This window comes from Dermacentor andersoni, chromosome 10, assembly GCF_023375885.2.
Source record: "Dermacentor andersoni chromosome 10, qqDerAnde1_hic_scaffold, whole genome shotgun sequence".
NCBI lineage: Eukaryota > Metazoa > Arthropoda > Arachnida > Ixodida > Ixodidae > Dermacentor > Dermacentor andersoni.
Window position 1 is genome coordinate 6,067,217 of NC_092823.1, and position 20,777 is coordinate 6,087,993.

The 20,777-nt window shown below is 49.7% G+C and overlaps 1 protein-coding gene across 1 annotated transcript in view; it reads right to left on the reverse strand.

The window, feature by feature from the left end:
* The window catches only part of LOC126519721 (mitochondrial inner membrane protease subunit 2), a 46,959-nt gene that overhangs the window by 1,778 nt on the left and 24,404 nt on the right, over positions 1 to 20,777 (reverse strand). The window contains exon 2 of the mRNA XM_055065376.2: positions 12,245 to 12,535. Coding sequence (XP_054921351.1) covers positions 12,247 to 12,535 — 289 coding nt within the window. The 3' untranslated portion in view covers positions 12,245 to 12,246. The remainder of the gene's footprint in view (positions 1 to 12,244; positions 12,536 to 20,777) is intronic.

Genomic DNA, 20,777 nt, shown 5'->3' on the forward strand with positions numbered 1-20,777 from the left:
CTGTCGTGGAGCGAGCAAAAGCAAAGCTCGCGGAAAATGCCCACGTGCGCAACATTGTCGCAGTAGCAGGTGGGCTAAATGACGTCTTAAACAGGGACAGGACTAGCCCAGCGCTTGGCGAAGGATGTGGACGACTTGCGCAAGCTGTCCCCTCAGGTGCAGATCGTGGTGTGCACGGTGCCGGAGGTGCCTGTACGTGACAGTCACGTACAAAGAGCCGTAGTGGCTGCTAATGAGGCGATATGGAAAAAGCCGAGAGAAAGGCTTCGAAGTTGTCGAAGTAAACAGGGAAGTGAGAAGGTGTGGTGGTTTTCAACAAGACCGGATCCACTTCAATTACAGGCTTACACGAGAAGTGGGCTGGGGACTTGCTGGTCGCGCTGTTGCTTCTTTAGGGGGCCCACGGGCGCTCAGGAGGCCAGACTAGGTAGTAATGAAAAAGGTTCTAAGAGAACCTGAGTATAGCATCGCCGTCAATAACAGAAAAATTAAACCAAGAAAGAGAGCTCGCCATGCAATAGGCTACATAAACATGCAGGGCGGCAGAAGAAAGGGGAAGTGGCTAGAGATTGTGGAGCAGTTAAATAGAGAACAAATACGGGCGTATGCGGTTACAGAAATACACATTAGAGACTCGGAAGAGCCACCAGTGATTGAGAATTATTGCAGCAGAACTAAGTCGGAAAGAAAGGGAGTCGGAATGCTCATCCTTCAGAGAGCTAAATGGAAGAGAGTAAATTCAAAATGTCAGGACCATCTTTGGTTATCAGGTACAATGAGTGGAAAAAAAAAAATTTGGCTGGGCGTTACGTATTTGTGGACCGCAAATAATTGCACAGAGAAGAATCAAGTGTTAGTGAAATGCATAAGTGCTGATGTTAAGGGTTTCGGAAATGATGCTGAAATTATCCTAATAGGTGACATGAATGCCCACATACAGGATTTAGATGGCTATACCGACAACGGGAAGTCAATGCTAGATCTTTGTGAGCAATATAACCTCGCTAAAGTGAATACAGGGCCTAAGTGTGAAGGGCAGATAACGTGGGAAGTTGGAAACCGGCAATCAACCATTGATCACTATCTGATGACAGAAGGAATTCATGATAAGTTGACATAAATGGTCATTGACGAGGAAGGGTATAGCAGCATAGGGAGTGACCATAAACGCATCATTTTGAAAATGGGATATGTAGTTGGGAAAGAGAGCAAGGAGAGCAAAATGGCCAGTCCAAACTTGAACGCTGAACAAATAACAAATATAGTCACTAGAGTCGAGGAAGAACTTAGCGAATCGCCAAATAAAGAGTGGGAATATATAAGCTTCTAAGTGTAATAACAACAGAAATACGGAAAAAGAAACAACACGTTCGTTGGAAAGGGAAAAAAACCGAAAAGCTGGTGGAACAAGGAGATACGAGAAGCGATCGCCGAACGACAGAAATCATCTCGAGAGCACAGGCAGGCAAAGAAGGCGCAGTTGCCGCAGGATGAAGTAGCGAGTAAATGGGAAATATACCGCGAGAAAAAGCTTACTTCAAATACTGGTGCAAGCAAACATAAAAGGTGAAAGTGAACGTTGGTTGTCAGAAATACGTGAGAAAAAGAAGAATGCACCTAGAATATTTCGGAACCACATAAAATTATGAGACAGCAAGTCTGAAACAATATAACAACATATCCTAGGCGAAGATGGAAACAAACTGGAAGGGGACGCGGTATTAAATTACGTCCGAAAAATAACAGCCGAATCTTTCCAAGGCAATGACGAGGTTGTATTCGAACAAAAAAAAAAACATGAAGGAGAACCAGATGGAAAAGGAGCTGGTGCTGACAAATTTCAACTGGAAGAAAGCCGAAGAGAAAATTCCTAAGCGCACAGCCACTGGGCTAGAAGAGGTTCCCGTTAGGCTGATTAATGAACTAGGACCAAGAAGTAAGGAAGCTCTGATGAAAAGAGTGGAAAAAATTTTAGAAGATAGACGAATACCAGACAGTTGGCGACAAAGTAGAATGAATTTAATTTATGAAGGTAAGGGGGAGAAAAATAGAATTCACTCGTATAGACCGTTGACCATTACATCGGTAATCTACAGGCTAGCAACGCAGGCAATCAAATTAAAGCTGCAAACATGGGCAGAGAACTGAACTGAACGTGGAAAGGATGGACGCGAGATTGGCCCACCTTATTAGAGGCAAAGAATTCCATCACGGCCAGGTGGAAAACGCAAAGACTGAATCGCAGACTGCGAAAGAAAGTAGCGGCACTAAACCGGGAAATCGAAGCGCACTCGATCGAGCTTTCCAAGCAACAGTGGAACGAGGTGTGCGCGTCGGTAGACGGACAAATGAGAACCGGGCGCAAATAGAACCTCCTAAAGCAACTGTTAGACGACAGGCAATCGAAAGGCAATCAGAGATTGGCAAATGATAGGATTTTACAAAAGCAAAAGGAGCAGGGCAAAACGGAAAGCGAGTTCCTAAAGGAGCTGGCGGAGACGTATCTCCCACTGGGCCCGTCAGGCGACGGCGACTATCCACAATACGCCGGGGCAGAGGTCGAAGAACTCGACGCGCCCTTCACGGAATCGGAAATTTGGTATGCCTTACAAGGCCTCAACGGACGCTCCGCTACGGGCCCGGACTGGGTCTCGAACAAACTGTTGAGGAACCTAGACGGAAAGTCGGTCGAGAAGCTCACTGAAAAAATCAACAGAGTGTGGGAAACGGGACAAGTATCAAAGGTCTGGAAAGAGGCCTCGGTCATACTAATACCGAAACCCGGTAAACCACTTGCGGCGGAGAACATGCGGCCAATATCGCTCACCTCGTGCGTAGGCAAGACGGCCGAACATGCCATACATAACCGAGTATCGCGGTACATAGAGAGAGAGGGCCTCTTCCCACATAACATGGTGGGCTTCAGACCGGGCCTCTCCACACAGGACGTAATGTTACTACTCAAGAAGCATATAATTGACGGCATGACCAGAGCCACCAGGGACATTCTGGCCCTGGACCTAACGAAAGCGTTCGACACGGTCAAACACAGATTTCTAATGGAAACGATCTCGGTGATGGGGCTCGGCCGGAAATTCCACTCTTACATAGGCTCCTTCCTCAGAGACAGGAAAGCCACGATCAAAATAGGAAAGGCCACGTCCGATTGGTACACGCTGGGCACGAGGGGCACCCCACAAGGGGCGGTGCTCTCCCCACTATTATTCAATCTGGCAATGAAAGGGCTCTCGGACCGGCTGACGAGAATGACCAACGTCAATCACCCCCTGTACGCAGACGACATTACGGTGTGGTGCCCGGGAGGGTCCGACGCAGAAGTCGAGCAGGCTCTTCAAGAGGCGCTGGACACAACGGAAGAGTACCTGAAGGAAACGGGACTCCGTCTGTCACCCAGCAAATCGGAAATGTTGCTGTACAGGCCGTCAAAACAAGGCATGAGGAATTTGACGCTGATCGATCAAATACCAATCAAATTACACACGAGTGCCGGCCAGCCGATCCCCAGAGTGGACATTATAAGAATCCTGAGGCTGCTAATTGAGGCTAAAGGCGGTAACACGCAAACGGTCATGAGACTCACGTCCAAAACGGAGAACATGCTCCGGCTGATCCTCAGGGTGACGAACCGCAGGGGAGGACTCAGCGAGAGCAATCTCATCAGACTTTACCACGCCTTCCTCATGAGTCACGTAAATTACGTAGCCTCGGCGCTATAATGGACCAAGAGAGACGCGGCCAAGATAGACACACTGATGCGCAAGAGCATCAAAACGGTGCTGGGTCTTCCGATCACTACAAGCACAGATCGGCTCGATCGGTTAGGGGTCCACAATTCACTATCAGAAATCATCGAAGCGCAGACCAAAGCACAGGTCGTGCGGCTGTCGACCACCAGGGCCGGCAGGAGCATCCTAGAAGAAGCAGGGATAAATGCCGAGGCAGAGTGCAACGCACGCAAGATTGCGCTCAGCGCGGCGGTCAGGGGCACTTTCAAGGTAGAACCGCTTCCGAGAAACGTCCACCCGCAATTCAACGAGGGGCGCCGAAAGGCGAGGGCCCGAGCACTGCTGAAATCGACCGCCAACTGCCCGGGACTGGTGGCATTTGTAGACGCGGCCCAGTACGGCCGCAGCGACCGGTACGCGGCCGTCTCGATACGCTGGGATGGCACGATAATTAACGCAGCATCGGTCAAGGGGGGTAACGTCCGAAGTGGCCGAACAGGTGGCAATTGCCATGGTAGTGAGAGACCCCGAACGTCCTTACGTCTACACAGATTCGCGATCGGCGGCCAGAGCATTCGCCTCGGGCTCGATATCCCGGGAAGCGGCGGCCGTCCTCGGCAGCGAGGGAGCCGCGGTTCATCACATCCTCAAATGGTTTCCAGCCCACATGGGGGCCGACGTTCACCCCGAATTTCCCAACGCCAACGAGCTGGCGCACGGCGCGCGCGAGGACTCACGCACCGCGGCGATCGTGGCGAGCGAAGTGGCGGGGAGGGAGGGAAGCACCGAGACCCGCTGCTTACCTTCAACGAAATAACAACACACTATCAGCTGTCGAGGAGGTCCTTCCCACTCCCCCACGCTAAACTCACTAGACCACAGTCATCGATATTCAGAATGCTTCAGACAGGGTCGTTCCCATTGAGATGCAGACTCAGCCGTTATTCACCAGAAGTAGAGCCGCAATGTCCGGATTGTGGCGAATCGTACTGCTCGCTAGCGCACATGCTCTGGCAATGCTCCGCGTTAAGCGGCACCGTGTTCACTAAAGAAGAAGACTGGGTGGACGCCCTGCAAAGCGACGACCACCAGACCCAGCTCCGGGCCGTCCAGAGGGCTCACGAAAGGGCGGAGGCTCACGGGCTTCCCGTCCCAACGTGGGTGCGGCCCGCGACCCCTGCCGGCCACTAAACCAAGAGTGGGTGGGGAGGGGTTCCTCAGCACAATAAAGTTATTTTCTCCTCCCCTCCATGGGCAGAGATTAATGGCATTTTGGGAGAACTTCAGAATGGCTTCAGAATAGGTAGGAGGATGGATGATAACTTATTTGTTCTTACTTAGTGTATTGAAATATCGAGAGTGAGAGTAGAAAGCAGACCTTTATATGTGGCGTTTTTAGACATTACATGAGCCTACGACAACGTAGACCGCAACATTCTGTGGTATATTCTGGAAGGGGAAGGCTTAGGTAACGATTGTCTACAGCTTTTGAGAGAGATTTACCTAGAAAATACCGTTTGCGTTGAATGTGTGTGTAGTGACTTTTAAAGGAGAGGAAGAGAGAGGTGCAGTGCCGTAACTGTCTCTCAGAGGAGGACACCTCAACAGTACTGCACAGGGAAAGGGGAGTGGGGAGAAAAAAGATCAGGGAGAAAAGGAAAAGAAAGCGGAAAAAAATAGCAGGAAGGTTGAAGAAGCAATGCGGGGCTTACAGCCGCGCTCTCAGCTGCGTTTCACAACAAAAGTCAAGTAGGGCAGGAAGCACTTTCTTGACAATGAAAGGGTGGGCTGCCGGAAAGAGAAGTGCTCCCTCCGAGTCACAGGGCAGTCCCACACGACGGTATGATGCCACGAGCGCAGTGCGCTCAACATCGAAGGCCGGGCAGCGGAGCAGAAGGTGCCCAAGCGTCTCCTTCTCGCCGCAGTCCAAGCACGCGGGGCTGCCTCTTCCGTGCAGTCTGTGCATTCTGGCGGCCGTGTTGTAGCAGCCGACGCGCAGCCGAAGGAGAAACGAGCGGTCCCAGCGGGAGAAACCCGCGCGGGGGAGGAGGCGAGGGGGCGTACCTACAGCAACGCGCGGATCCAGGTGCTGCGCGCGGAGGATTATCGCCGTCTTGGCCACGTCGAAACGGGTGACGGAGTTGGCGAGGGGGAAGCGAGCCGAGAGAGCTTGCTTCGCGAGGGCGTCGGCCGCTTCGTTCCCGCGCAGGCCGATGTGCGCGGGGACCCACTACAATGCCAAATCGCAGCCCTGATTTACGAGATGGCGCAGTTTCGATCCCACGCACTGCACAAGCGGAAGACCAGCATAGTCCTTCCTCAGCATGCACAGAGCCGCACGCGAGTCCGACAGTATCGCGGCAGACGAGACACCGCACTGCTGAAGAAGTAGGTCAGCCGCGAGGTCAATCGCCGCGAGTTCGGCGACTGTCGACGAGGCAGGAAAACGAAGGCGGCACTGTCGAGACGCAGAAATGTCCGGTGCCGTGCACGCGGCAGCGGCGGAACCGTCACTGGACACGGATCCGTCAGTGTGCACTAGGAGTCGGTCGCGTAGATGTTCGAAGATCAATGCAGCCGTCTCCTGCTGCATGGCACACAGTGCTGTTTGACGCTTGCTCTTGACGCCCGGGACGGTGATGTTTACGCGTTGAATGGGAAGGGATGAGGAGCTAGGAGAAAGTTGATATCCACAAGCGACTGAAGCAGGGGTGCCCTTTATCCCCACTGCTGTTTATGATGTACTTGGCAAGGATGGAGAGGGCGCTAGAAGGAAGTAATATCAGGTTTAATCTCTCATACAAACAGGCGGGTACAGTAATAGAGCAGCAACTCCCAGGTTTATTTTATGCGGACGACATTGTGTTGCTAGCTAACAAGCAAAGTGATTTGCAACGTCTGACTAATATAGTGGACAGCAAGGCAAGAATTTAGGTTTGAAATTTAGTGTCAGGAAATCAGGTGTTATGGTATTCAATGAAAACAGTGAACAGACAGCGGCGATACAGGACAAGGGTATTTATATTCTCTTACCTCTGGTAAGAGAATATAAATACATTAGTATACGGATAAACGAAGGCAATAGATATATGGAAACAGGAAAAACCCTAACACTACAGGGGAAGAGAAATTCAGCCATAATGAAGCACTGAGCACTAAGGGGATACAATAGCTACGAGGTCCTCCGAGGTATGTGGAAAGGTGTAATGGTTCCAGGACTTACTTTTGGAAATGCGGTTGTTTGCGTTAAATCAGGGGTACAATTAGGCCTCAACGGCAACCAAAGGTCAGTGGGTCGCCTCTCATTGGGCGCTCACGGGAAGACTACAAATGAAGCTGTGCAAGGTGATTTGGGCTGGACTAGTTTTGAAGTGAGGGAAGCTCGCTGTAAAATTGAGTATGAAGAACGGCTGAGGAATTTTATATGGAAGAAAGTAAATGGACTGGGAGAGTATTCAGGTATCTGTACAGGAAAAAGGTTGATTTACAGTGGAGGAAAAGAACTAGGAAGCTAATCTCATTGGTGGCGGCAATGGAAAGGAAACCTGCCACGAGTAGCTACTTGAGAAGTAAAAACGAAATTAGGAAAGAAACATTTATGATAACTCAAAGGAACGCGCATTACTTTTCGATGCGAGATCGGGATGCCTTAGAACACGCACCTATAAAGCGAGATATAAGGCGGAAGAAGAAACATGTGCTTGCTGCGCTAAAGGTAGGGAAGCGATAGAGCACGTTTTATTAGAATGTGTTGACATCTAGATGCCGAGCGGTCGATTTAGGCACCACTGGCCTTCTTGAAGTCCTTGGGTTCAGCGGGAGCAGGGTAAAAGTAAACATATCCTCAATAGAGATTAGTAAGAGGCGATTGGAAGATTGGTGTAAGTAGGGAAACGACAAAAAACTGATAAGTACTAAAGCAAAGTTCGCAATAGAGGATCTAAAATTTGGTTATGAATGAATGAATGAATGAATTTATTTCCATAAATATACAAGTTTATGGAGGATATAAGGAAAAAAAGTTACAAAAGAGCAACTTGACTAGTCCTTAATCCTTCTCGTGACAGAAGCAGCAGAAAACAAACACATGGCAAAAAAAGGGAGGGTAAGAGAGAAAGAACACACAAAAAAAACGTTCTCATACAAGTGTACATACAGCAGATGGCAATGGAAAAAATACATAACTCAATAAAAAGAAGCCTACTTGTACAGAGATTAAAGGCTAATAGGCACCAAAGTAATTTATTAACTTGTTTTTATTGCAAGAAAAGACATCAATGCCATCGTTCATTAACTTATTTAATAAATGCGGTAAAGTGTATGAAAGCTTTTATTTCGCATAGTTGGTACGTGGGTATGGCGCAAACCAATATTCCGGAAACCTTGTAGCATAATAGCTTCTATTTCGTGTCAAGTTGGCTATAGACCTGACGTGGTTAATGTTTTTCTGGCATTCCTTACCATATGTTAACGCTAAGCGAAAATTCAAGAGATCAGGAGCTTTAAGTATCTTCAAGTCTTTAATGAATTAGTTGGAAAGTCAAATGGCACTTTGCACACAACACGAATGGCTCTCTTTTGCAGACGAAAGATACGATTAATATTAGTGGCAGATGTTGTGCCCCAAACCAGGCAGCCGTAATTTAGGGGGCAAAAAAATAAAGAGTTATAGAGCAGAAGTTTTACCTTCTCTGGAATCTGTTTAATAGTGAAAAGAAGACCTGAAACTTGAGAAAGCTTGTTTGTTAAAAAATTAGTATGACAGTTCCCAGACATGTCATGATCAAAGAAAACACCTAAGGTTTTAATGGAAATCACGAGCATGATTTTTGAAGAGCCAAGTTTAATGTCATCCTTCAGGAGAGCATTCTTATTCTTGGCTTGAAACAAAATTGCTTTAGTTTTTTTCTGTGTTGATTTTTAACCCATTTTCGATAGACCAAGTATATAATTTCTTAAGCACACAATTCGCGACTGTAAGCAGTGTTACAGCATTACTTGAGGAAACAACGCGGTTGCATCATCAGCATATAAAATAAACTTAGTGGGTCTAGAAGAGGGCCTAAAATGCTACCCTGCGGAACACCAATATAAACTGGTTGAACTTGGGATGAAATGTTATTAATTTGCACAAATTGGTATCTATGACACAGATATGACCTAATCAGGTCTAAAGCGATGCCACGAATACCATAGCGATTCATTTTATGTAACAGAAACTCGTGGTTAATACAGTCAAAGGCCTTGCTAAAGTCTATAAAAATGCCTAGAGTAAGAAGGCCTTTATCAAAATTATCCAAAATGAATTCTTTTTGTGAAGCAGGGCAAGTTGAGTAGACCTATTTTTACGAAAGGCAAACTGACAATCGGTTAAAAACTCTTGGTTTCGAGGAAATCAGAAATGCGTTGAAAAATAATTTTTTCTAAACCTTTTGAAAATACGGGGAGAATAGAAATTGGTCTATAATTTGTCAACAATTTCTTATCTCCTTTCTTGAACGAAGCCAAAACTTTTGCAGTTTGCATCTGACGTGGAAATACACCGGAGGCAGACATTGTAGACGTGCATTAATACGTCTGATTGTCGGAGTTGATCGCGTTTTTTAAATGTAGGTGGGGCATTAGGCAGTATAATAAGCAAGAGCTCTGCGGCGCAACCGACCGGCCCGTTGCAAAGGTGACGCTCGTCACATCCGTCCATCCATCGGCGCGCGTTCGCCAGCGACAAGCGCGCCAGCTGGACGCGACGCGCCACGGAGAAACCGAACGCGGCTACATGACCCGCAAAGTGGCGCTATGCTGGCTTTTTACACGCCAAAAGTACGCTATTCTTATGACGGCACGCTGTCGTGGGGCGAGTCCGGATTAATTTTGGCCACTTGCAGTTACTGAACCCAATGCACGATGCACGGGCGTTCTTGCATTTCGCCCCATGGAAATGTGGCCGCCGGGATTTCAACCCGCGACCTCGCGTATAGCAGCGCAACGTCAAAAGCCACTACATCACCAGCACGGGTGAAAAATAGCTTCGCATGACGTTGATTACCGCAGTGCGCAAATGTGTAAATTTTCGGCATTCGACATATATTGCAAAGCACCCATTTGCGTGTGTTCATTGCGCTTATTTTTCCCTAGTTTACGCGGCGATACGTTGATGAAGCCCTGAAAGAAAGGAGAGCTAACAAAACTGGACAGTTTCAAGCAGTGAGCAGAAGTGCCGGCACTCGTCCCGCAACAACATGGCGCCCCGCTGTCACGGCCCGGGTGCGACGGATCGCCCACCGGCTGCTGTGGAGCGTGATCGAGGGCGCTGCTTTCTGATGCGGGCGTACGGTGAGTCACGCGATGTATCCTTCATTTCTCTGGGGCTTTCTTTATCAGCCGAAAGAAATAAACGGGAAAAAAAGTACATGCCTTGAAACATGCCAGTTCTAGCTTTTCTTTTTCACCATTGAGGGTAGTGATTAAAAAATAGCTAATTGCAATTATTTAATAAATTCAATGGCATGAACAACAAATTAGCGTCTGCTCTACTCGACTGCGAACAATGTGCACATCGTTATTTTCCCGTGCAGTACAGCCCGTCCCTTCTTTAAAAAAAACGCAATGCATGATAGCTGAGGCACCCTGTATACAAGACGTTTCCTAAAATATAAACCTCGTTTAGTTGAAACTCAACCACACGTGTCGTCTGTTTGCTTGTCCTTCCATCGATCCGTGGGGTTTGGATGTAAAGAATTCCAAATATCTCTTGGTACGCCTAATTTTGAAACGGGAAAGAAAACAGAGACCGGCGGCTTTTAGTTCTCCTTTTCGGTACATTGGAAAACCAACATATTTCTTTTTTTTTTTTTGCGGTGTGGTAAGAACGTGTTTATAGCGACGAACTCAAGGTCTGCTAGCGGATAGGGTAAAAATATCACCGCACTCGACCATTCACAACAGGGAATCTAGGCCGGCCTCCCACACGGAAAAGACGAGTGTGTGATACGCGGTTCCGGTCAGCCACGTCTGTAAGCCATCTTCGTCTTGCAGGCTGACTATGGCTTGAGCGGCATGACGACGTCTATTATTGGTTTTAGCTGTGCGAGTCCACAGCAAGTGAGACGTGCCACGGCCTCGTCATTTCTAAGGCAGAAGGCGCAGCTGTTGGTCGATTTGCTGACTTCACCAGTACTGCTGTTTCCCTTCCAACTTTCCCGTGTCGTGAGGTGTTAGGGCGACACCCAAACAAAACCTGCGTAGCATCACGTCATCTTCCCTGGTCTGTCCTCGAGGGATGGCCACAGAGCAAGGAGGAATTAAGACACGTGTCTGCAGACGGAAGTGATTTTTCGCGGGCTAGGAGTTTGCGGTCAGTATATGTACAGGGACGATGTGGTAGGTTCCGTTTGACTTGTAGGCTGCCTGGAGAGTAAGTCCGCGGCACTGTTTCCGGGGATGGCGCTGCGGCCCGGAACCCACTCTATGCTGATTTTGCACTGGCGTTGTCGGCTGAGCTGGTGGACCTTCTGGGCTATACGCAGCGTGGAATGTACGAGCTTTAATTCCGCTAGTGATTCCGTTGAGCCTGTTTTAAGCACAACTGCTCCTCTGTTGTTTACTACTGCAAGTGAGATCGCTTTTATCAAAGCCGCGGTATGTCCCGTTGTTCTTCCCTGCTGTCAACGTCAGCGTTTCCTGCTGGAAACATTTTCTTGGCTGCAACGCGAATCGAAATTACCCAGGCAGACACTATACGAAAAACAATGGCTGTGGCTTAGCTAAGGTTAAGCCCAGGATGCGAAGCATACTAGCCTTTATTTTAGTTGTTGAACCACTGTTTAGCCTGGTGAACTGCTGTTGCTTGGCTATATTTGGTTCGGCTAGACGAAGAAACAACTCATGCGTTACTCTGCTTCGCCTTCAAGAGTGGAACGCGACACCGTTCCCGTCGACCCGCCAAGGGGTGTAAGACAATGGGCTACGGCGCAGCGACTACGCGCCCCGCATTGGACGCGGTGAGCGTCGAGCAACGCAGCGTTCGGCGCGGCAACGAAATGTGCGCCTGAGCAAGCGACGCACGCCTGAGCCTTAGAAACAGCTCGTTTCTAAGGCAACACCGCATTCACTAGAGGCGCTTTTGTACCGCTTTGAAGCATCGTACTCGCGGCTCAGTGGTAGCGTCTCCGTCTCACACTCCGGAGACCCTGGTTCGATTCCCACCCAGCCCATCTTGCAAGAGTTGAGCCAAAGCCACCTAGAAACAAGCGCAGCTGCTTATATACCGCCGCGACGGCGCGAGTTGGAGCCCCGTTTCTCCTCTGTCGTGACGTCACGGTGTCACGTGGTATGGCATGGGGTCACTAAAGGTCATTGAAGGCGACACCGCCGCGCCTGAAGAGCTGGGTTGAGCTCTAGTAATATGCTTCGCATAAAAAAAGGACGTTATCCAGCAAGAACTCAAAGCATACGGCGAGTTAAGACCGAGCAAACCAGTGAGGACGGCGGGCACGCACCGTCATCGCGGCGTGGCGAGCAACAGCCTGCCGGGCTCCGGCTGGCGCGATTCGAGGCGCCCCCAGCGGCTCGGTGGCCAGACCCGGTGCGACGCCCTGGCCACCAGCAAGCCCAGGGCCACGGGGCCAAACCGGTTGCTGTCCAGCGAGTGGGCGTGGTTGTCCCCCTCGAGCCAGCAGTGGCCCCTCGGGACGGTCACCAGCCGCTCGTGGTAGCCCATCGTGCGAACCGTGTCGCCCTCCACGGCCACCACACGCTTGATCAGCCGCTGTGTCGGGTCACGTGGGGACCTGCCAGAAAAGACGACCTTCGCTTTTACTCCACGTTGCTGTCATTAACTGCAACACTTTTAAAGCAGTACTGCTGACATAATATTTTCAACGTACCATTTTTACCCTTAAATGAAAGCCCTCGGCCTCGAAACCCCGAAAAAACGTACCGCCTATCCTCAGAGCGCCATAAGTATTTAATTGTAATAACTTTTACACGAGCTAGTTTCGATTTCATTTGGCAGGTACAACGACTTCATGTGGTGCTGAACTAGGGATGTGGTCGTTGTGGCGGACGGACGTGCTTTTCTCGGCCTCGGTAGCGGCGAAGAAACCGTAAGCGCTTTGAGCTTGCTACTGTTTTTGATTTGCTGTTTTTTAGCCGTTAAATAATAATTATCTATCTTTCTTTTCTTATTTTTCATGTGCACGGATGTGTTTCGTGTATATTTGGTTTTGCAGAATAGTCAGAGCGTCCTTTCGCGCCACGTACTTCAGCACGTGTAACCGTGTGGGACGTTAAATGTTTACCGCCTTTAAATAGTACTTTGGAAGTGGCAAGATTCATAGCTATTAGTGGTTTTACTGTTGAGCATTGGTGTCGGGAATACTGCTGTGGTAGGACAGTGAGAGTGTGGCCGCGTGGTTGTACACGTGCGAACACGTGTCTGTGCGGCATTTATTGCTCCTAAAACATTGGTGATAATTACTTTGCGGTATTTTAAGGATTTAGGTTCTGTGCGTATCGGCTTTTGCTAGAAAGCACGTGCTCTGGAAGCTTCGGCGTTTGCATTAGAAAATACTAAGTGCAACACATGGCAAGAAAGACGGCAAAGCGTGCAGTGCGCGGGGGGTATCTCAAGGCAGACGAGGTGACGGATGAGAATGGAGAGCAAATCGAGTCAATCGGCAGTCACTGAGATGTCGATGCTAGGCTACAGAAAATGGAGGATTTCCAGCATGAGCCTTTGAAACAGGTCGAAGAGCTCAAAAATGAGGTAAATATGCAGCATGATGTACGAAAGGCAGTGCAAAAAAAGGCTTCAAGCAGCCGAAGATAAGCTGAACAGGGCCGCCATCGTGACAATGGAACGCAGTCTCCCGACGTGACAGGGCAGGGATTGTCAGCAACGCACGTGGAATGCGCACAACGTCGGGTGGGGGCAGCTGGAAAAAGCTGCACCTACCTTGAGGACGCCACAAAGGAAAAGAAGGAACGCAGGGGCCAATCAACGCCCTCTAGAGAACTTAAGGCCTTCTGGCTGACCCTCTCCCCTTGAGCTACGTCACGCAGAAGAGGCCAACATAGAAGTTCCGTGCAGCGCGCTGCGATGCTACCAGCGGCGTACCTGTGTTGAAAATGAAGCGCGGAAGATATACCATAGTTAATCCCGGCTATTCGGAGAACACAGAGGCGACGACGGCGGCGACAACAATTCGATTAATTCCAGGAGCCGTGCCGCTCCTCGCATAGCTTCGCGGTTAAACAAGTCCCGGCATGCTCGGCCATGCTGCCGCATGCTTCCGAACGCACTTTTTTTTTCTAGACGTGACCAGTGCACGCAGTCTCAACACTTGTGCTGTGCTTGCGATTGTGTGTACCGCGAGTCTTCATTGCCCCGGAATGTGGAGTGCCATGCCGAGATATGCCTAATAAGTGCTGAGTGCCCAATTGCCGGAGCAATCACAAATCGGGGGAGAAAAATCACGTCTTCAAGTTTCCGCAAGATGAAGAAGCCCAGAGTGCCTGGATTAGGGCGATACCACGTGCAGATTTCATTCTATCACCGCACTCCAGGGTAAGATGTTCAGCACTTCTTGAAATAGTTACTTTTGAAAAATACGGGAAGGTTAATTGCTCAATTACAGAAAGTTCCTTTAAATCAGGAATGTTAGAATAAAATTTAGAGCAACTTTTAACTTCCTTCTAGGTTTCTGAACTTCACTTCAATGAGGCCGACATCGTGCGGGAGTTCTCTCACCTCGACGACCTTACAAGGCACACCGTCACTGCACCACTCTCACGCCTGCGTTTTCGCCCAGGCGCAGTCCCATCAAAGTTTCCTCAATGTCCACCTTATCTTTCGAAGCCAAGCACCTCGAGGGAGGATTCTGATTCCAAGCGCATGCGTCTTGAAGGTGCTTAGAAGAGAGCGTGTGAAGCGTCTGCTGAAGCATTCCGCAAGGAGAAGGAAGCGGATAAGATTCTAAACCTAGAAGACCTGATGCAATTTATCACAAGCAAAAAGTCTACGTCCAGGAAGAGGAATTTACTAATCTGCCAAACCAACGTCGTTTAGACACTGACCTCACGCCTGAACTGCTCGTCAGTGATGATTCCTCAGAGTTCGACGCTTGCGAGGATGGACACAAATGTCAATTTGTGTTAAGGCACCTTTTGCGGTGTAGCACGAATATTTTATTGAAGAACTAATGCTGCAAGGTGAATGACAAAATATTGGATGCCAATGCTAAGGCAAGGAAGATAAATGCTGAAACTCTGCGCAATAAGGCAGCTGTTTCCTTGTAATAGCTGCACGAATGTTTTATATTACGTTTCTGTACTTATTTGAGTTGTTGTAAATTAGCGCACTGTGGTAATTAGTGCGTCGACAGCGAAATCATTCATTTAAGCATAATCTAGATTGCAATAAGTACATGGTGTCCCCAATAAAATTGTTCATACGCAATTGTGAAACTAATAGAGTGCGTTACATTCATTATTGCCGCGCCATAAAAACCATAGGTACAAAAATACGGAAGGAAAAGCTTTTATGGATTCAATTTATTTGAAGTAATAGGTATGAAGTGTGGGGTATAATAAATAGTAATTATTATTATAATGCACAAACAACCTACATTACAAAGACGACAAAGCGCGACGCTATAAAATGGTGCTGGAATCAATACCTGCACATGTTTTACAAAGCTGTTTTGTATCTGTGCCTCTAAATAAATGCTTTGTAAGGTGCCTGCTGCTCATGCCGCAGTTTAGACTGACGAAAAAGTGTGGAGTGGTCAGTAAAAGCATACGGCTGCTAGGTGAACCAAGCCGCGATCCCTTCATTCAACCCGTATCCCCGAGCGTGCCGATGGCCTCTTCTCCGTGACGTCACTCGCCGAACACACAGGCCTTCTTGTCTAGGAGGTGTTGGGTCAATGCGCCTTGTCAAGTCCGAATAAGGAGGAAAAGGAGAACAAAGGGAAGCAGGGAGAGGCCTCGGCAGTGGGAGAGCATGAAGGAGTGATTACTCAAATGATATTGCTACGGAATAGTATTACCAATGACGAAGAGGCGAGCAGTAAGAAGACGACGACGACGATTGGAGGCTAGCGCGCGCTGTTGCGTCTTGGCCAAGTGCGGCGCATTACGTTGTAAATATACTTGTATATAGCTTTTCATCTGCGTCTTCTTACGTAACATATCTGGTGGAGGTGGACGTTCCCTGTACCTCGTCACGGAGCTTCGCAGTGGACGGTACGTCGAGCCTAGCTTCATGGCTCCCGGCGATGACAACTCGACTCAGCCGCCTCCGACACCTGCTGCCACTTCGACGACCTACATCACTCTCCCTGCTCCTCGTGATCCTGGCGTATTCTCGGGCAAAGATGGGGAAGACGTCGACGACTGGATCAGCCTGTACGAACACGTCAGCCGCAATAACAGGTGGGACCCTACTATCATGCTCGCCAACGTAGTCTTTTACCTCGGTGGCACACCTCGGGTTTGGTTTCGGACGCACGAAGATGAGCTCAGCAGTTGGGATTCGCTCAAGCAAAAGCTCCGAGATTTGTTCGGCAAACCCTACGGTCATCAACTTGCCGCACGGAAGGCGCTTTCCGGCCGTGTGCAGACGTCAACAGAGCCCTATGTCACGTACATTCAGGACGTCTTGGCTCTGTGCCGCAAAGTTGATGCACACATGACTGAGTCAGACAAGGTATCCCACATCCTCAAAGGCATTGTCAATGAGGTCTTCAACTTGCTCATATTCAACAACGTCGCGACGCTGGATGCTGTTATAAAAGAGTGCCGCCGCCTGGAACTCGCTAAAAGCCGACGTATCGACCAGCAGTTTGCCCGTTTGCCCAACACCCCAGCGACATCTTCCTGTGCCGAGGCTCCTCGTCCCAACAACCCTGGCGATATTACCAAGATCGTCCGGCGTGAGATTGAGGCCGCCTATCCGGCTGCCTTCGACTCCAGCCCCACCAACGCAGTCGCGGTTTCCCTGATCCAGGCAGTTGTCCGCCAGGAGTTCGAAAACATGGGCTTTCACACCATCTGCTCGGCCCATCGCCCTGAAACCCATCCGGCTTCTTCGATTGCGCCCCGTCCCGCATCTTCTTATCCACCACGTTTCCGCAACCCATCTGAATGGCGCACTGCTGACGACAAGCCCATTTGTTTTCACTGCCGTCGCATCGGGCACATTTCTCAGCACTGTCGAAGTCGCTGGGCTTCCCCGACCCTGTCTGCTTATACTGCCTACTCTCGCCCCTCAGGTCGCCCTTCTCGTCCCTATGCCGCACGCTCCGATAATGCCGCCACTGACTCTCCTGCGCCGAACCACCCGTATTCTCGTTTACCTTCGCCCCAACGACGACAATCTCGCTCTCCCCAGCCCCGTCGCTCCTTTTCGCCGACTCCCTTCGGACGCCGCTCCCAGCCGGACAACTAGATGATGCAGCGCCTCGAGGTGACGCTGCATTGTTCCCTACGCCGCCAAATCCTCTACTCACGTTGCCCACTCATCTGAACCTTCTTGACGTGCAAGTCGACGGTGTTCCCGTATCTGCTCTTATAGACACTGGGGCGCATTTGTCGGTAATGAGCGCTGACCTTCGTACCCGCCTGAAAAAAACAATCACGCCCACCACGACGCATGCTGTCCGTGTCGCCTATGGCGGAACAGCCCCCGTAATTGGTATGTGTGCCACCCGTGTCTCCTTCGCCGATCGCTCCACAATTGTGCTATTCACAGTCATCGCCCACTATGCCCACGACATCATCCTCGGCTTAGACTTCCTCTCCGCACATTCTGCACTCATCGATTGTTCCGCCAGTGCTCTCCGCCTTGACCTGCCTGTTCTGGATCCCGCTGAACCACACCCCAGTCGCCTCAGTTCCGTCGACTTCGTTCGCTTGCTACCTTCGGCACTGACTTACGTTGACCTATTGTCATCCCCACCAGTGCCCGACGGTCACTATATCGCGGCTCCTATGCAAGACGTCCTCCTTACAAACGGGATCACGGTACCTCATACCGTTTTATCTATTCCGGCGAATTGTGTCTGCCTGCCAGTGGTGGTCAATTTTGGCTTGACGACACAAGTGCTGCCACGCGGTATGTCTCTGGCCCAGCTTTGCTCATTCGAGGATCACTCAATAGCATCTATTGAGGTAGACGACAATTCAACCGATCCTCCTCTACCATCGCCGTCGACAACTTGTACCATCGCCGACTTAAAGAAAATGATTGCGCCCGACATGCCGTCCGAGCACGCTCGTGAGCTCTACCGAGTTCTGTTTTTCTACAATGATATTTTTGACTTTAACGATCGTCCTTTGGCCCAAACTACAGCTGTTAAACATCGCATTAATACCGGCGATGCCCCTCCTATTCATCGCCGCCCGTATCGAGTGTCACCGGCTGAGCGTCAAGTTATTCACGCAGAAGTTCGCAAAATGCTTGCCAAGAACATCATAGAACCGTCATGTAGTCCATGGGCGTCACCTGTTGTACTGGTAAAAAAGAAGGATGGCTCATGGCGCTTTTGCGTGGATTATCGGCACCTTAACAGAGTTACCAAAAAGGACGTGTATCCCCTACCTCGGATCGATGACGCCCTTGACTGCCTCCATGGTGCTCGCTACTTCCCCTCTATTGACCTCCGCTCCGGCTACTGGCAGATTGCCGTGGACGATGTCGACCGCGAGAAGATTGCTTTTGTAACTCCGGACGGTCTTTATCAATTTAAAGTGGTGCCTTTCGGTCTATGTAACGCTCCTGCCACTTTTGAACGCATGATGGACTCCCTTCTTCACGGTTTCAAATGGTCCACATGCCTGTGCTACTTGGACGACGTTATAGTATTCTCCCCAACGTTCGCTACGCACCTCGAGCGCCTCTCCGCAGTCCTGGACGTTTTTCGTCGCGCCGGTCTGCAACTCAACGCATCGAAGTGCCAATTCGGCCGTCGCCAGATTACCGTCCTTGGGCATCTCGTTGACGCGAACGGAGTGCAACCGGACCCAGGCAAGATCCATGCTCTTACGCACTTCCCTGTTCCGAAGTATGTCAACGATGTGCGCAGCTTCATCGGCCTTTGTTCCTACTTCCGCCGTTTCGTGAAAAATTTCGCGGCCATAGCACGACGACTAAGCGAGCTTTTGAAAAAAGACGCCCCTTTCCAGTGGGGCGATAACGAGGCCTCTGCATTCTCGCATCTAATCGACGTTCTCACAACGCCTCCCGTTCTGGCCCATTTCAATCCCTCTGCGCCTACCGAAGTCCGTACTGATGCCAGCGGTCACGGAATTGGCGCAGTAGTGGCACAACGCCAGCGCGGCAACGACCGTGTTATCGCCTACGCCAGCAGACTCCTCTCACCCTCCGAGCGCAACTATTCCATCACTGAGCATGAGTGTCTGGCCCTAGTTTGGGCGGTTGCGAAGTTCCGCCCATACTTATATGGCCGACCCTTTTCCGTTGTCACAGACCATCATGCGCTTTGCTGGTTATGCTCACTGAGAGATCCTACAGGAAGACTTGGTCGCTGGGCCTTACGCCTCCAAGAATATTCATATACTGTCACCTACAAATCTGGCCAACTACACAAGGACGCTTACTGCCTGTCTCGTTACCCGGTAGACGAGCCTGACGACGCCGACAGTAGTACCGCCAGCGGCATTTTCTCTTTGTCTGCCTTCGCTAACATCGCCGATGAGCAGCACCGAGACCTATCGCTACGAGCACTCATCGAGCGTCTGCGCTCTACACCTACCGACGCGTCCGTTCGCCGATATGTCCTCCAGGGCGGCATTCTGTACCGAAGGAACTACCTCCCTCACGGATCTGATCTTCTTGTCGTGCCAAAACATCTACGACAGACTGTGCTCCACCATCTCATTGAGGAAGGAAACCTAGCTTCAGCCGAGCGCATACTTCGTAGTATTCCTGGGTGCTGAGCACAGAGAGTTGGTGGAGCAGAAAAGCGACGACCGTCTAATACATTACATGGCAGGGTATGTTGCTCGAAAGTTTCTGAAGTCTTATGACTGCATGCCTTGCAAGGCCTTTCTTTTGGAAACCCCCAATACGGAAAGCAGAAACTCTGAGTTCACTGTGACATGCGACAAGGGAGGGTTGTTATATCCTTCGCTGGAGCTTTTCAGGGCAGTGAAGTTGGAGGACACCTTCACTGTGTTCTTCAGCCGAGAGAAACTCTGCAGTGTCAGCATAGGGGATGTAATGTTGCTAGTGAAGGAGAACTTCGGCTATGCCTCAGGCTACAGCCAGCACTCAGATGCGCTCACAACAGAGCTGACCAAGTTCTATGTGCTGACCAGGCTGCACTTCTATATAAAAGGCATCAACCAATCGCGGCAGGAACGGCGTAAAAAGAAATTGCACACGAAGATAAGCCGTTCCTCATAGTGCCTCTCTCGTAGCAGCCATGCACTTTGAGAAAGGAGTAGCTGCCCATCTTTTGTACCAATAAAGCAAAATAAAGAGAACTCGTGGTGGCCAAAAACAATTTGGCCACCACGAGTTTTCTTTATTTTGCTGTGTTACGAAATTTCGCTATCCCTGGTAACCACTACGACCGCATAATAGTGGCATCACCATAGGATTAACTCCCTAGCTTTCAGTGGATATATGCTTTCGTAAACAAAATCGTACTTAAAGGAATAAAACCTCATCATATCTGGCATTTGTTCCGAATGTGTTAGTACACGCGCCGCAATTGTTTGGCTCACTTGAACTTGTGAATGCGATTGGGTACTGACCTGCATAAAAATTTTTAATGGCAAATGAATGAAGCAATTTACCCATTCACACATTTACCTCTTCTACGGTGTTCGCGAGCTTTTAGTTTAGAAATCAGTCGCATCGTCGTGCGGCCATTAGTCTGCACTCGTTGGGTCGGCTTTATTTTCACGCAAGCTTGAAGAACGTCCGCCTTTCCACCTTTCTCTGCGCCTTGTCTTAATTTCAGAGGAAGCTTTCAGAAAACGTGCTACGGAGCTGCGCGCTTT